The sequence below is a fragment of the Macaca thibetana genome, chromosome 5, assembly GCF_024542745.1.
Source record: "Macaca thibetana thibetana isolate TM-01 chromosome 5, ASM2454274v1, whole genome shotgun sequence".
In the NCBI taxonomy this organism is placed as follows: Eukaryota; Metazoa; Chordata; class Mammalia; order Primates; family Cercopithecidae; genus Macaca; species Macaca thibetana.
In genome coordinates this window covers 80234946-80251252 of record NC_065582.1, presented here as the reverse complement: position 1 = coordinate 80251252, position 16307 = coordinate 80234946, and the positions used below count along the sequence as shown (strand labels likewise).

Sequence of the window (16307 nt, the reverse complement as noted above, 5' to 3'; positions counted from 1 at the left end):
CCTTCCTTCCACTATTATGAGCATCTTCAATGATTTTCTTCACTTCATCTGCATAAGCACTGGCTGGGTCTGCATGGTCTTCTCTATATTTTCCTCTGTAAGTATCTGGAGTTGGTGCCTGAAAACGTCAAATAATGCAGTTGCTTGTAATTTGCCCTTTCGACAAACCTTAAAAAAAAGGCATTTCCCAGGCGGGTGCAGTGGCTCACGCCTGTAATCCCAGCACTTTGGGAGGCTAAGGCGGGCGGATCACGAGGTCAGGAGATCGAGACCATCCTTGTTAATAAGGTGAAACCCCCTCTCTACTAAAAATACAAAAATTAGCCAGGCGTGGTGATGGGCACCTGTAGTCCCAGCTACTCAAGAGACTGAGGCAGGAGAATGGCGTGAATCCGGGAGGCAGTGCTTGCAGTGAGCCGAGACTGCGCCACTGTACTCCAGCCTGGGCAACAGAGCAAGACTCCATCTCAAAAACAACAAAACAAAATAAAACAAAACAAAAAGGCATTTCCCCACAAGAACATGTTAGAATGGTGATCATGTGAACTTAAGATACTTTAGGTTTTTTTGTTCTTTTTTTTCCTTAACATTTCTAAATTCTGTGAAGAACTGACATCTTCGAATTGTGAACAGAAGCTTGGATTTGCTTCCAGACTGCTATAAATCAAGACTATATCCCTCCTCACATAAATAGAAAATTCAAATCAACAAGTGTGATGATACTATTTTAAAATGTCAGTGAAAGGAAACTGTATTAACTAGTCAGTATTTAAAATGAGCCAACACTGATCAACTATATTACAAATCGTAATCATTCAGAAAACTAGAGTGTGTTAGCACTCACTCCAGATCTTAAAATCTTGAAAGAAAGTATTGATGATTCTCAAGAAATTGGCCAGGCGCGGTGGCTTACGTCTGTAATCTTTGGGAGGCTGAGGTGTGCCAGTCTCTTAAGGTCAGGAGTTTGAGATCAGCCTGGCCTACACGATGAAACGCTGTCTCTACAAAAAATACAAAAATTAGCAGGGCTTGGTAGAGTATGCCTGTAATCCCAGCTGCTCTGGAGGCTGAGGCTAAAGAATCACTTGAACATGGTAGGCGAAGGTTTCAGTGAGCCAAGATCATGCCACTGCACTCCAGCCTGGGTAGCAAAGTGAGACTCTGTCTCAAAAAAAAAAAAAAAAAAAGAAAGAAAAAAGGAAATTATGCTGATCCTCAGTTAAGACAAACATACCAAATAAACTTTACTTTTTCAACACCTTGGTTGGTTTCTTTATTTTACTTAATAAAGCTATATAATAATTTAGCATTATTCTACAGAGCAATGTATTTTTTTATTTTTTTCCTTTTTTTTTTTTTTTTTGAGATGGAGTCTCGCTGTGTCACCTGGGTTGGAGAGTGCAGTGACATGATCTCAGATCACTGCAACCTCCACCTCCCGGGTTCAAGGGATTCTCCTGCCTCAGCCTCCCAAGTTGCTGGGACTACAGGCGCCTGCCACCACACCTGGCTAATTTTTGTACTGTTTTAAAGTAGAGACAGGATTTCACTATGTTGTCCAGGCTGGTCTTTAATTCCTGATCTCAAGTGATCTGCCCGCCTCGGTCTCCCAAAGTGTTGGAATTACAGGCGTGAGCCACTGTGCCCGGCCAAGAGCAATTTAAATACACACTTAGTTCAACTCTGAATTTTGAGTTGGCATTTGTGACAGAAAATGTAACTGAAGATTAAGGAGCAAGAAAAATAAAATGATAGCTCTGAACAACTACTAAACTAATTTGCCTATTGTAATACTCATCGATATATTTTAAATAGATAAACAGATTTTAAATAACATTCTGTCATTATTTAGCCCTTTGACCTTAGCAAGCCACATAACTGCTCTTGATTTTAGTTTCTCTTTCATGGTTCATTTAGATGAAAGCATTGGGCTGGATTATCATTAAGCATTCCTCCAGTACTAACATTCTGATTTAGGATTCTAAGACACTTACCACATGTACAAATTCTTTTTTGACATCTTTTCCTTTCTGAAACTTATATGGGCTAATCTCAATTAAGGATGATAGGTGACCATGGTAAGCACTGAAAAGAGAAAAAAACATAACCAAAATAATTCCAAGAGAGATGTTTTCAAATATACGAAAACCAGTGTTGCATTTCATCCATATGTATCCATCCAGGGAGAATCTCAACATTGGTGCCAGATTTGACTATATGGGATCTAATTTTTCATGGCAAGACTGGCCCTTAATGTGTCCAATTCTTCCTTTACATGTAATAAAACCCACAGAAAGCCAAGCATGTGTCCTTATTGACAATTTCTTTTTAGTTGGGAAAAACTGATGTATTTGGATTATATTGCTAAATCAGATTGTCTAAATGTGAAAAATTGTTTTCTATATCCTCATGCAATACTTTACATGTATGTATTCTTTAAATGTGTTAAAAGAATGCGTGTTACATTCTAGTAAATTTAAAAACAACTTTATCTCATAGAATGGGCATCTGTTTCTGTTTGGGATGATTTCTAAAGCATGTCCACTTGCAAATATTAGGCAAATACTACTTGATAGGGAAAAGGAGGCCTTTTTAAGAACTAAGATTGAGGCTAGCCATATGCAGAAGAATGAAACTGGACTCCTGCCTTTTACAATATACAAAAATTAACTCAACATGGATTAAAGACTTAAATTTGAGACTTAAAACTGTAAAAATCCTAGAAGAAACCCTAGGAAATACCATTCTGGACATCAGCCTTGGCAAAGAATTTATGAATAAGTTCCCAAAAGCAATTGGGAAGGGCATGAAATGAGGTGCATATTTAACTTCACCCTCTACATCTGAAGTCAGTGAGTGGGGTGGAGGAGTAGACAAAAATTTAAAAGAAAAAATATCCCTAGGCTGGGCTTGGTGGCTCACGCCTGTAATCATAGCACTTTGTGGGGCTGAGGAGGGCGGATAACTTAAGGTCAGGAGCTCGAAACCAGCCTGGCCAACATGGTGAAACCCTGTCTTTACTAAAAATACAGAAAAGTTAGTTGGGCATGGCGGAAGGCACCTGTAATACCAGCTAACTCCAGAGGCTGAGGCAGGAGAATTGCTTGAACCCAGGAGGCGGAGGTTGCAGTGAGTAGGGATCGCGTTACTGCACTCCAGCCTGGGCGACACAGCAAGACTCCGTCTCAAAAAAAAAAAAAAAGTCTAAGAAAGATGGAAGTTGCCAGATTTCTTATTTAAAATGTAATAAATTCATGTTTGAGAGCTAAGATTAGATAGTGACTGTTAATAATTACAGGCTAATGAAAAAGTTTTAAATTTTACCTGGCTGCTGGTTTTCTTTAAAATTTGCTTTAAATTGTTATCTTTAAACTTAGTGACCGCGAATAATCGTAATAGTGAAGTGAGTGCTTGAATTTTTTGGAAATTAATTGTATTCTTATTTGGAAAGCAATTTTATTACTTACATGTTACTAGTGGCTCAAAAAATAATGTGTGAAAAGTGATCCATGATTCATGCAAACTCCATGAAGCTACATCCCCCACAGTACCCAAGAGAGCCTCTCCCACTTCCTGGTCCTTAGAAGGAATTAAGTATTCCTCTGGATTTAAGCTGGCCTTGATAGCTTAGTACATAATTTTAAAAAACATTGCTCCATATATCTGTCCTCCTTCACGTGTGTTTATGGTACTAGTATGGATAGGATCAATACGATTTTGTCTCTGAAGAATCTTCTTGCTTAGAAACCTTGTGTCCAACACTTACTGGTCAAGAGTGATCACATCCTGGTGGCCTCTGAACTGCCGAGCCAGGCGTAAGGCTAAGTCGTTGGCTTCGGATCTATTAAGATAACAGAGAGAGAGAGGACACTGACACAATCTCTTTTTAAAACATTTAGGATGTGCCAGGCACGGTAGCTCACACCTGTAATCCTAGCGCTTTGGGAGGCCAAGGAGGGCCGATTGCCTGAGCTCAGAAGTTAGAGACCAGACTAGGCAACACGGTGAAACCCCGTGTCTACTAAAATACAAAAAATTAGCCAGGCATGGCAGCGTGGGCCTATAGTCTCAGCTACTTGGGAGGCCGAGGCAGGAGAATTGCTTGAACCTGGGAGGTGGAGGTTGCAGTGAGTGGAGATCGCCCCACTGCACTCCAACCTGGGTAACAGAGTGAGACTCCATCTCCAGAACAACAACAACAACAACAACAACAACAAAAAACATTTAGGATGTTAATTACCAAAGTTGTAAGATTACATTTATTCAGAAACTTACAAAATAATAAGTTGAAATCCTCTCCTTCCTCTATCTTGCCCACCCACTTTACCCTTCTAATGTAAGTTTCCCCAGATGTTTTCAATAAAGAATGAGACATATAGAAGAAACCCAATAAACATTAAGGATATGCTGCCCATTTCAGACTTTAGTTCAGCCACATAGTGACTGAGGACGTGAAGAAGCCTTCATTAAACCTGATCTCCACAGGAGGAATGGGAGACTGAGGGCCCATTAGGTTGGCTGCCAACCTATGTCGTATTTACCCAATATTTGACTAGCTTCCTTCTCTATAAAATGAGTATCAAATTTTTTCCTATGTATTTCACATAATCTAAATATACTACCAAACACAGGAAGAAAATAATAATAAGTGGAATGTTTACTATCTGCTAAACATCATGCTGAGGATTTTGCTTGTATTTATTCTTGTAACAACATTACAAGTACTGCCATCTCCTTTTTAAGGATAAAACAGCCTCAGAGAGGTAAAGTAATCAGAATAAGGTCTCATAGCTAATATGAGGTAGAGCAGGATTCAGACTGAAGACTTTTTTACTTTAAGAATATTTTGTTGGCCAGGCATGGTAGTGGTGGCTCATGCCTGTAATCTTAGCACTTTGGTAGGCCAAGGCAGGAAGATTTCTTGAGGTCAGGAGTTCAAGATCAACCTGACCAACCTAGCGAGACCCTGTCTCTGAAAATAATGAAATATTTTTTAAAATTAAAAAAAAAGAATATTAGTCTTGGATGGGTGCAGTGGCTCATGTCTGTAATCCTAGCACTTTGAGAGGCTGAGGCGGGCAGATTGCTTGAGCCCACGAGTTTGAGACCAGCCTGGGCAACATGGTGAAACCCCATCTCCACAAAAAACACAAAAATTAGGCCAGGCATAGTGGCTCACCCTATAACCCCAACACTTTGGGAAGCTGAGCCAAGTGTAGTGGTGTGACCCACCACGCTGGATACAAATTTGGTTTTAAAATATCTTAATGCAAAGTGAATCACAGAGAGTCATATAATCAAATATTCACAAAATGTCTAATAGTTAATTTTCATATATATTTCTTTCTTTTCTTTTCTTTTTTCTTTTTTTTTTTTTTTTTTTTTTGACGGAGTCTCATGCTGTTGCAAGGCTGGAGTGCAGTGGCATGATCTTGGTTTACTGCAACCTGACTCCCTGGTTCAAGCAATTCTCCTGCCTCAGCCTCCCAAGTAGCTGGGACTACAGGTGTGCACCACCACGCCAAGCTAATTTTTGTATTTTTAGTACAGACAGGGTTTCACCATGTTGGCCAGGATGGTCTTGATCTCTTGACCTCGTGATCCACCCGCCTTGGCCTCCCAAAGTGCTGGGATTACAGGCATGAGCCACCACCCCCAACCATATTTCATTTTTAAAATAGGAGTTTCTACTATACATTTATATAGCTTCCCCTAATATAATATTGCATTTCAAGCACATATTTAGGCATGCATTTGCAAAAACATACTTCTAGATATCTGCATAATAGTCTATAGAATGGATATACAATGATTTGAATTTACAGAATTTAAAAGTAGGGGCCAGGCACGGTGGCTCACATCTGTAATCCCTGCACTTTGGAAGGCTGAGGTGGGCAGATTGCTTGAGTCCAGGAGTTCAAGTGCAGCCTGGGCAACATAATGAGTCCCTGTCACTAAAAAACAAACAAAACAAAACAAAAAAACTAAGTTAAAAAGTTGAGGCGGCCCAAGGGGCCTGCGTGGGGATGGCCAGCCTGTGGGCGTTGGTGCTGGCCCCAGGGACCCCACACTGACCCTGAGGTGCTGCTGGTAGCCTCATGCATGGCCTTCCAGCCCAGTGGTGCTCCTTCTGGCTGGGCGCGGTTGCTCATGCCTGTAATCCCCGCACTTTGGGAGGCTGAGGCAGGCGGATCACCTGAGGTCAGGAGTTTGAGACCAGCCTGACTAACATGGAGAAACTCCATTTCTACTAAAATACAAAATTAGCTGGGCGCAGTGGCGCATACCTGTAATCCCAGCTACTCAGGAGGCTGTGGCAGGAGAATCGCTTGAACTCGGGAGGTGGAGGTTGCAGTGAGCTGAGATAGTGCCATTACACTTCAGCCTGGGGAAAAAGGGCGAAACTCCATCTCAAAAATAAATAAATAAATAAATGAAACTTGAAATGTACCTATTTGAGTTTCCCTCTTTTTCCTTTCTTTCTTTCTTTCTTTCCTTTTTCTTTTTTCTTTTTTTCTTTTTTTCTTTTTTTTTTTTTGAGACGGAGTCTGGCTCTGTTGCCCAGGCTGGAGTGCAGTGGCATGATCTTGGCTCACTGCAAGTTCCCCCTCCCGGGTTCATGCCATTCTCCTGCCTCAGCCTCCCGAGTAGCTGGGACCACGGGCACCCACCACCACGCCTGGCTAATTTTTTGTACTTTTAGTAGAGACAGGGTTTCACTGTGTTAACTAGGATGGTCTCAATCTCCTGGCAACGTGGTCTGCCCTCCTCAGCCTCCCAAACTGTGGGGGTTACAGGTGCAAGCCACTTTTTACAGGCAGGCCTTCTTTCTTTTCTTGTGTTTGTGTTGGGGAAATATGCTCAATTTTCAACAATCAAAAATCTTTAAAAAGTTATAGCTTGTTTAGTAGAGTTATTTCTTGGCTAAAGTTCCTCATACACTCATTGAAAGAATATCTTGGCCTATTGATCCTTTAGCTACTTATTGCACTGCCTGAGGAGGTGAGCATCATTTGACCAGTTTGATTCAGAGTCTTGGAATAAAGTGGGAGAACCAGAAAGGCCAGGTCCCTAATGTGTGATCACTTAGTGAATGGCAAGAAACTCAGCAGACCTTTTTAGACAAGCTCCACCATGAATCAAAAGGAAAGATTTGTGTGAAAGAGTAGACAAAGTTTAGTGGGAATGGGGAGGGGTGGGAAACCATGAAACATACCCTGAATTTGTAAAATAACAAACAGAGAGTTTCTCCGGCAAAGTGGCTGAAAGGCGCTTGGCATACTCAACAATGTTGTCGTGGAGGAATCGAGAATTTGTATTTAGCAGTTCCATCTGTTTCAAGGCAGCTTTGACCACTTCTGGGTGACAGTGTCCCACTAAAGTTTATGAAACAAAAGCCCAACAAGTAAGTTAGAATTCTAAGTGCCTGGGAATAAGAGGAATGATGAAGCAAACAAACAAACAAAAGTTGAGTTCCTTTCTCTTCCATATTTTACTGAGATTTTCCCCGCTAGGACTACTGGCCCACTCAGCACAGGAACTGCAGCCACTGCAATTCCCTAGACAAATATTAAGTGTTCCAAGTCAGTTTTACTCCATGAACATTTCCTTCAAAGCACTGCAAGGACAGGACATTTACCATGGGCAACATTGTTGATGCAGTCCAAGTACTGTTCACCGTTCTCATCAAACATGTACTGCCTCCGGGCTCTCACTATTTTGATGGGATCCGATGCAAAGAAAACTTTGCATGAGGGCCTAGAAATAATCAAAGGAAACACTTTGGTCTGGTAGGACTACTCTCAGTATTTTTCCTTCTCAATGAAGGTCACCATCTGTGGAAAAGTACAATTACATAAAGGAAAGGGAAAGCACAACCTGGATGACATACATTTCTTTTCATCTCATGTAAACCTGGAAACTTTTATGTTAATCCCCCATTCATGACATTGTTCACATTCCTTATGCTTGTTATGTTAAATGTGCCATGATTTGACAGTTTATTAGAGGCACATGAATCCGCTCTCTGATGGTTCTAATCACACAAACCAATAACTACTTTTCCTTTGAGAAATTTTGTTCTATCAGAAAAAAAAAAAGACAAGTTTTTTGGGGGGGCTTAATGTGTCAGAAACTGTTACATATTTTGTAAATATTATTTAATTCTGTCAACAATCCTATGCAATAGAGGTTATTATCATTCTCACTCTCACAGGTGAGGAGACCAAGGCACAGAGAAATTAAGAAACTGGCTTAAGGTTCCACAGACAGTAAATGAGAAAATCAGAATTTGCAAGTAGGCTGTGTTGTGCCATCGCCCAAGGTAGACATCTCTATTTCCCCTTCAATCTAATGTATAAAGACATGACTAGCACTGAAAACTAAATACAAATAACCTAGAGTTAAATACTACGAAGTTTTATAGATCATTTTCATTTTCATGTATTTTGAGTGGTACTTGTCCTGTATCAAATGGATTTTCCATTATTAACTAATGAAATTCAATTATGCTTCTAACCACTTAATATGTTTTTTGAGCATAATAAAGTCATCCATACTTTTATTTGGATGAATGTCTGGAGTATACATTTTATCACACAGAAATTTCATAAAGCCTTCTAATCTTGGCTTTATGAATATTTAAGAACTAAAGTTAAATATATTTATTTATTTTGGTGATTTTGCATACACACAAAAAAGCCCTCACACGCATTGGAGGCAGTTTTAGTAGTAGAAATATACTAAATTGATATGTAACTGTTTAGAAGGAATTTTGATTATTATGAGCAGTAGGTAACCTCAAATTTTAAAATTGCATAAGGGTGTGTTATATATTGTTGCTTTTTCAGCATCATCAGCTGAAATGAAAATAATATTTTATAAGAATTTCTTATTGGTTCAAACTCAGCTGTTTACACCTAAAAGTTAAAATCCAAAAAAAAAATCTTTGTTAAGGTTGTGGGCTGAAAGCTACAGACTTCACATTGCCTTTTTAACACATTTTCCACCTTGTCCGTCAGACTTGAGGTAAAATTCTCCTTCTTCCAGTCAGCCCATGGCTACACTCGTGCTTTTTAGAAAATTTGTTCTGCTCATGTCAGAAACTATTAGGCATTCACTGGAATCTAACTATGTAAGATTGAAAACTAACAGAGTGAGTGATTAGAAAAAGTAGGGTAGTGATTGATTAATGGGGGAAGAACTGGACTATTTTGACCCCACTTGGCGGCTGAGAGACGGGACTAGTCTTCCAAACCACCATCTAGAAACCCCTCCAGTTGGGTGAGGAGCTTCAGTCTGAGAAACTGTCCAGCATTCCTCCGAAGAGGATGCGGATTGTTTTCCTCCTTGTAACCTCAAGCGCTCTCTCATGCCCACTGGCCCCGCTGCAGTCTTTCATTTCAAGTGAATATTGCAGACGGTTGACTTTACAGTGTTCGGGATCATGAATCATCATTTATATTTACACGTATCTTTTTAAAAACCACCCACAAAACACTAACATATTAATCTCATCTGCTTGCTCCTGTGAAGTAGAATGTTATTCTTACTTTCATAGAAGAGACAATTAAAGTAATTTGACAGAGGTCACACAGGGAATATGACACCCAACGAGGGCCAGAGCCCCGTCGGTCTTATATGCTCACCATCAGATTACCAAGTCGTCTGTGACAGGGGCAAGACAATCAGACTGGGGAGAACACAGCTTGGGAGACCAAGTTGGGTAAGAGGGATCCAAATAAAATCTCTGCTTTTCTAACAGAAGGTGGTTTCAAGTTTTCCATTGGCTAGGTTAACACTTCACCGCTTAACCAAGCATGCAAGAAGAAAAAACTCACTTTAAGTAAAAATTGTCAGAATTAGTTTGTTTGCAGAGCCATCATGAAAACATATTTCTGAGTTCACAGTTTCCAAAAACTTTCGAGTTGGATGGGGGTGGCGGAGCGCTATCTTTCTCCCACCCACCTCCCATCCCTGGAATGGTGTCTGCTAGGGCTATTGGCTGTCATCCACCAACCCCTCTAGCCGGCCGGCAGCCCCCGCTAGTCCGCAGGCTGCAGAGCGAGCCGGGGACTTTCGAGCGGGCAGGGAGCCCAGTGTTCCGGGCTCCAGGAGCGTTTCTGGGAGCCCGCGCGGCCCCTGCAGGTGGAGGCGCGCACGGCGTGTGCACAGGCGCGGCGGGCACGGAGGGCGGCGGTGGCATCGCTGGTTCCCTACCCGGCTTCATCTCTCCACCCTCTGCACTCGTTATTGCCCCCTCTCTGCACTTTCTTCCGGGCCAGGGTGCCCTTACCCGATGTGCTTCTTCCTCAGCGCCAGAGTGTCCCGCTTGCTGTACAGCTCGCACATGGTGGCGGGGTGCAGGGCGTCTGTCCGGTCTGCGCACCTCCTTCGCGAGCCTGGGACTGCCTTGGCGGCCCTGGCCTTCCTCCCGTTATCCCTCGTGGCGTTCTCTTGCCCGGGGCGTCGGAAGTCACTGGTGTCATCAACTAGCTAGGATTATCTCCCTTTTAAGTCTGGCTCTGGCGTTGACCTCCGCCAAGTCCCTCCTCCTCCCTCGCCGGGGCGGCGGGCAGGTCGCCGGGCTAGCAGCTCATTCGCCACCACCCTGTCCTGCCCAGGCGGCTCGGCCCTGCCCGCCCCTATCATTCCTCTGAATTCTCCTTTCATTCTCCTAACTTTGCCTCCTTTGCTTTTCCTCCTCCTCTGCCTGCGAATTCCCTCCTTCCCACGTTCTTTCTGTTTCTTTTTAGTGTAGTCTTTTATTTTCTGGTAAAAATTGAGGAGTTAGGCGTTTCCCGGATCAAGACTCACTGCGCAGTGGGATAAGGTAACCTACCATTTACTCAGCACAAGGACGCGTCCTAACGAGAAATAACCCGGACTCAGCCTGTTATCTCCATTGGCGCTAATGATGTAGGCAGTGTTTCAAATATCTCCTTTAAAAATAATTACACTTCTAATTCTTCTAACTATACAACTTACAAAACACATTCACATGACTTATCTTGTTCAGTCTTCAAAATAACCCTGAGAGATGACCACGAGTGTTAATACATGGGGAAAGTGAGGTTATTCCTTGTTCTAATGATTACACATCCGCTGGATGCTGAAAACGGGACTCATTCTTAGATTTCTTGACTTCCCTCAAGATGGTCTTCTCACACTGATCATATCTGAAGCTAAACATGTGCACAGGTAGAATCTTAATTAACTGTATCATTAAATCATACATTATTTTAACTAGAAGTCATCTGGTTTAACTTCTCTGCTCTGTAGATAAGAACGATGAGGCACAGAAAAGGTGAAGGTTTATTCAAGTTCACACAAACACTTCGTCATTGGGTTAAGGATAGGTCATTTTATTCTCTCTCTTTTGAAAGGGCAGTAGGGAAAGCCTAATTTGTATCTATCAACACATTTGATAAATATTTGCAACTGATCTGTCTCTTGAAAAAAGTTGTTAATATATATTCATGCACTGCAGGAGGAGTAGAATTGGATTGCCTAAGGTAGAAAGAGAAAGGGAGTCCTGTGAGAAACACTGTGTTAATTCTAGGTTTTAAGCCAGGCGTGGTGACTCACGCCTGTAATCCCAACGCTTTGGGATTAATCCCAAACTGGGCAGATCACCTGAGGTCTGGAGTTCCAGACCAGCCTGGCCAACATAGCAAAATCTCGTCTCTACTAAAAAAATACAAAAATTAGCCAGCATGGTGGCGGGCACCTTTAATCCCAGTTACTTGGGAGGCTGAGGTGGGGAGAATCGCTTGAACCCGGGAGGCAGAGGTTGCAGTGGGTTGAGATCATGCCACTGCACTCCAGCCTGGGCTACAGAGTGAGACTCCATCTCAAAAAAAAAAAAAAAAAAAAAAAAAAAAAAAAAAAGAGTTCCATGTTTTATAAATGAAAAGCTGGAAGCACTTTGGAGACTCGCAAGAAATCCCAATTATGTAATCTTGGTCTAGTTCTGTGCCTGAAAGATATTGCCAACTATATATCTACTCTCAAACCACCCTGACCTGGTGAAGTCGTAGTCATGCTTCCTTCACAAAACCTTATGGATTCTTGTTGTTAATATTCCCAGTGCCTTAAGAAACCCTGGATTAAGAGTCTTGGGTTCTAGATCTGGTTCTTCCATAAACCAGCTGGGCTTCTTAACCTTTCTGAGGCCAAATTTCTTTGTATTGAAAACTGAGCTCTCTGGCTAGTGGGGAGGTACACAGCTGTAATCCCAACACTTTGGGAGGCCGAGGCAGGTGGATCACTTGAGCTCAGGAGTTTGAGACCAGCCTGGGCAACCTGGTGAAATTCTGTCTGTACAAAAAATGTAAAAATGAGCCAGAGATGGTGGCATGTACCTGTAATCCCAGTTACTTGGCAGGCTGAGGTGGGAGGATCCCTTGAGCCTAGGAGAAAGACTCTGCAGTGAGCTAAGATTGTGTCACTGCACTCTAGCCTGGGTGACACAGTGAGACCCTGTCTCATAAAAAGAAGAAACCCTCCAACTCAAAGCATTACAAGTAGGGCTTGAATGAGATCATGATTTTGTCTTTATAAAAGTAGAGTCCTGAGCCCTCTTCTTTTCTCTTCACTCTTTCCGAAGAGTGCTAACTTATGTTTTAAGCATTTATTTAGGAGAAGGCTTTTTAAATTCATTACCTTTTAAGGGAAAGCAAGCCACTGCTACATAAAAGATAATTTCCCCATTATTTAACTTTTTTCACAATAGAATATATAATATTGACTAAGTACCAAGGACAGTCTTTAAATAAAGAACTGACACATAATGGATCAAAATAAGGACGGATAAAAGTCGACAGACAACCACACTATACAAAGCTTTATCAAAAAACAAATCCCAAGGTATTTGGGGGTATATTTTCTCATGTACTTCTCAAATGTATAATTATATGGTAGGAATGTATACTGTAGTGCATTTTCTCTCCAGAAGTTGACACTTGGGCCAGGCATGGTGGCTCACACCTGCAATCCCAGCACTTTGGGAGGCAGAAGTGGGCAGATCTATTGAGGTCAGGAGTTCAAGACTAGCCTGGCCAACATGGTGAAACCCCATCTCCACTAAAAATGCAAAAAATTAGCCAGCTGTGGTGGCATGTGCCTGTAGTCCCAGCCACTCGGGAGGCTGAGGCAAGAGAATCACTTGAACTTGGGAGGTGTAGGCACTGCAGTGCCACTCCAGCTCCAGCTTAGGTGACAGAGCAAGATTCTGTCAAAAAAAAACAAAAAAACAAAAAACAAAAGGAAAAAAGAAGTTGATGTTCTCTCAGTTTTGGTTCTGACCTTATTGATTGGCTCACTCTATTAAGTGAGTCCTGATCCGAAGGTCATAGATTTCTCAACAACCAAGGCTTGGTCAAACAAACCATATTTGTGCATGACTGAAATGAGGAGGTACAGCCCACACAAGCTTGGAAAAATAAGAATTCCATTCAATAGTCCAATGAGAAGAGTCTGAATGGCAAGTTTTAATTTTCTTGTTGGTAAAAACCCTGCAAAAATGGGTGGGTGAACTATACGTTCCCAATAACAGAGATTATTCAGCTTATTAGACATTACTCAAGATGGAACATGGGCATTTGAAAGTTTTCACTCTTTCCCGTTACCCTGTCATGCCCTAATCTACCCTACCCTTCACAGGGATTTGCATTTTCTGAAAATCATACATCGTCTAGGACAAATGCTGGGTGTGGTGCTTTTCTGACCTGACACACGACATCCAAAGAGGGCATCTTTGATCCCAAACAGAACTTTGCATGAGCAATATAGTTCACATGTCTGAACTTCACCTGAGAACTCTACATTGCTGTCAACATGTGCATATAACTGGGCACACAGCTCCTAGTTCAGATTAGAAGGAGGCTGACAGGTTAAAACAGGTGTCTATCTCTGGGAGTTCAAAACCACTTCAAAGAAGCCATTTGAACAACAATATGTGTGGGCTGGGTGCAGTGGCTCACACCTATAATCCCAGCACCTTGGGAGGCCAAGGTGGGTGGATTTTGAGACCAGCCTGGCCAACAGGGTGAAACCCCGTCTCCACTAAAAATACAAAAATTAGCCTGGTGAGGTGGCATGAACCTGTAGCAGCTACTTGGGAGGCTGAGGCAGGAGAATCACTTGAACCCAAGAGGTGGAGGCAGTGAGCTGAGACTGCACTACTCAACTCCAGCCTGGGTGATAGAGTGAGACTGTGTCTCAAACAAAACAAAGCAATATGTGTGAATGTGTGCCTCTACTGTGTATCAATGGCACATCAAGATTGTGTAAACTGGCTGGGTACAATGGCTCACACCTCTAATCCCAGCATTTTGGGAGGCTGAGGTGGGAAGATCAGTTGAGCCCGGGAGTTCGAGACCAGCCTAGGCAACATAGTGAGATTCCATCTTTATTTTCTCTAAATAAATTAATTAAATTTTAAAATTGCATAAACCTTTTTCTCTACTCCCTTCATCCTGAAATTCCCTTCCAAACTAAGTCCAGAGGAGTCTTCCAGACTTGTGTTTGTGTGTGGTGAGGGGAGACTTCTGGAGAGGGGGAGTAAGGTTATATTTTAAATACCCCAGTCTCATCTTAGTTCTCACTGAAACCTCTAGCCAACCTAGGAGCCACATACAAAACTCAAGAAGCTGATGACTGGTACTTGTACTTCATGGTGCTCCAGATGGAGACAGGGATCTAGAATATGGCTTCAGTTTATTTCTCATGAGTTTATCTCCAGTGGTGAAGTGGAGCAGAATATGCCACTGTGGAATAAAAGTTAATTTGAGCTGAAGGTATTTGAGAATCAACAGATGACAGAGAGGCTTGTTTTCTCAACTCCCTTATCTACCTAAAAGCAGAGTCTCCCGAAGGAACTCAATCATCTTAAGTTCCCTCCCTAGGAGTTTCACAAAGAGGGAAGATTGACTCTTGTCACCAGAGCCCAAGAAGCCAGCTTCAGGATAAGAGATCACCTAAGCAGACATTGCCACAAAACTATCTTATCTCCCAAGTATTTTCCTAAGGACCCATTTATTCTTCCTAAATGTCATTTGTTTTTTCTTTTTTTGTTTTTGTTTTTTGTTTTGTTTTGAGATGGAGTTTCACTCTTGTTACCCAGGCTGGAGTGCAATGGCGTGATCTCAGCTCACTGCAACCCCTGCCTCCTGGGTTCAAGCGATTCTTCTGCCTCAGCCTCCCAAGTAGCTGGCGTTACAGGCACCTGCCACCATGACTGGCTGATTTTTTGTATTTTTAGGAGAGATGGGGGTTTCACCATGTTGGCCAGGCTGGTCTTGAATTCCTAAGCTCAGATGATCTGCCTGCCTTGGCCTCCCAAAGTGCTGAGATTATAGGCATGAGCCACGGCACCCAGACCATCCATTTGTTTTTTTCGTAAGTGCTCTTCCTCTCTTCCTCTCCCTTCTTTTCTTAAGATGGTTTATAAGCCCCCAATTCGTTTTTCTTTTTCTTTCCTTCTTTTTTTTTTGATGGAGTTTTGCTCTTGTTGCCCAGGCAGTAGTGCAATGGCACAGTCTCGGGTCACTGCAACCACCGCCTCCTGGGTTCAGGTGACTCTCCTGCCTCAGCCTCCCAAGTAGCTGGGATTACAGATGCCCGCCACCATGCGGGAGCTTCCCAGCAGCTGAACACGTGGAGGTTCCTGGAGGATGGTGCCCCAGGTAGTGCATGGAAGCTCCACATCCCTTCCCTCATACCTCTTCTTATGCATCTCTACATCTGTATCCTTTGTAATATCCTTTTTTTTTTTTTTTTCTGAGACAGGGTCTCACTCTGTCACCTAGGCTTGAGCACAGTGGTGTGATCTCAGCTCACTGCAACCCCTACTTCCCAGGTTCAAGCGATGCTTGTGCCTCAGCCTCTCGAGTAGTTGAGATTACAGTCGTGTGCCTGTATTTTTTGTATTGTTAGTAGAGACAAGGTTTCACCATGTTGGCCAGGCTGGTCTTGAACTCCTGACCTCAAATGATCCACCATCTCGGCCTCCCAAAGTTCTGGGATTACAGTTGTGAGCCACCACGCCTGGCCTCCTTTGTGATATCCTTTATAATAAACCAGTCAATGGGCCTAGTAGAGAGAGAAAGATGAAATTCATTTTAAGTAAGTTAGAAGCAGCACAGAAATACTTGGCACAGAAGTGCTGTATTGTTGTGCTGGGCTTGGGCATGTTTGATAAGCATCACATGTGCTGTGGAAAGGAGAAAATGTCAGATACACAGAAAGACTGGAAACACTTTGAGTCCTTTTACTTTCTTTACATACGTGCCTTGGATTGTTTTCCA

General features: G+C 42.3%; 2 protein-coding genes across 3 annotated transcripts in view; one reads left to right on the top strand and one right to left on the bottom strand.

The window, feature by feature from the left end:
• ETNPPL (ethanolamine-phosphate phospho-lyase) overlaps positions 1-10513 on the bottom strand; it is a 28878-nt gene extending 18365 nt beyond the window's left edge. For both annotated transcript variants that reach the window (XR_007725762.1, XM_050791008.1), the window contains exons 1-6: positions 10295-10513; positions 7640-7758; positions 7217-7376; positions 3767-3841; positions 1995-2085; positions 2-118 (exon numbers count right to left, since the gene is read on the bottom strand). Coding sequence is in view for 1 of the 2 variants with exons in the window: in XM_050791008.1 (XP_050646965.1) it covers positions 2-118; positions 1995-2085; positions 3767-3841; positions 7217-7376; positions 7640-7758; positions 10295-10350 (618 nt within the window). In the remaining variant the exon portion in view is untranslated. The remainder of the gene's footprint in view (position 1; positions 119-1994; positions 2086-3766; positions 3842-7216; positions 7377-7639; positions 7759-10294) is intronic.
• The window catches only part of MCUB (mitochondrial calcium uniporter dominant negative subunit beta), a 1088652-nt gene that overhangs the window by 165229 nt on the left and 907116 nt on the right, over positions 1-16307 (top strand). The window lies entirely within an intron of this gene.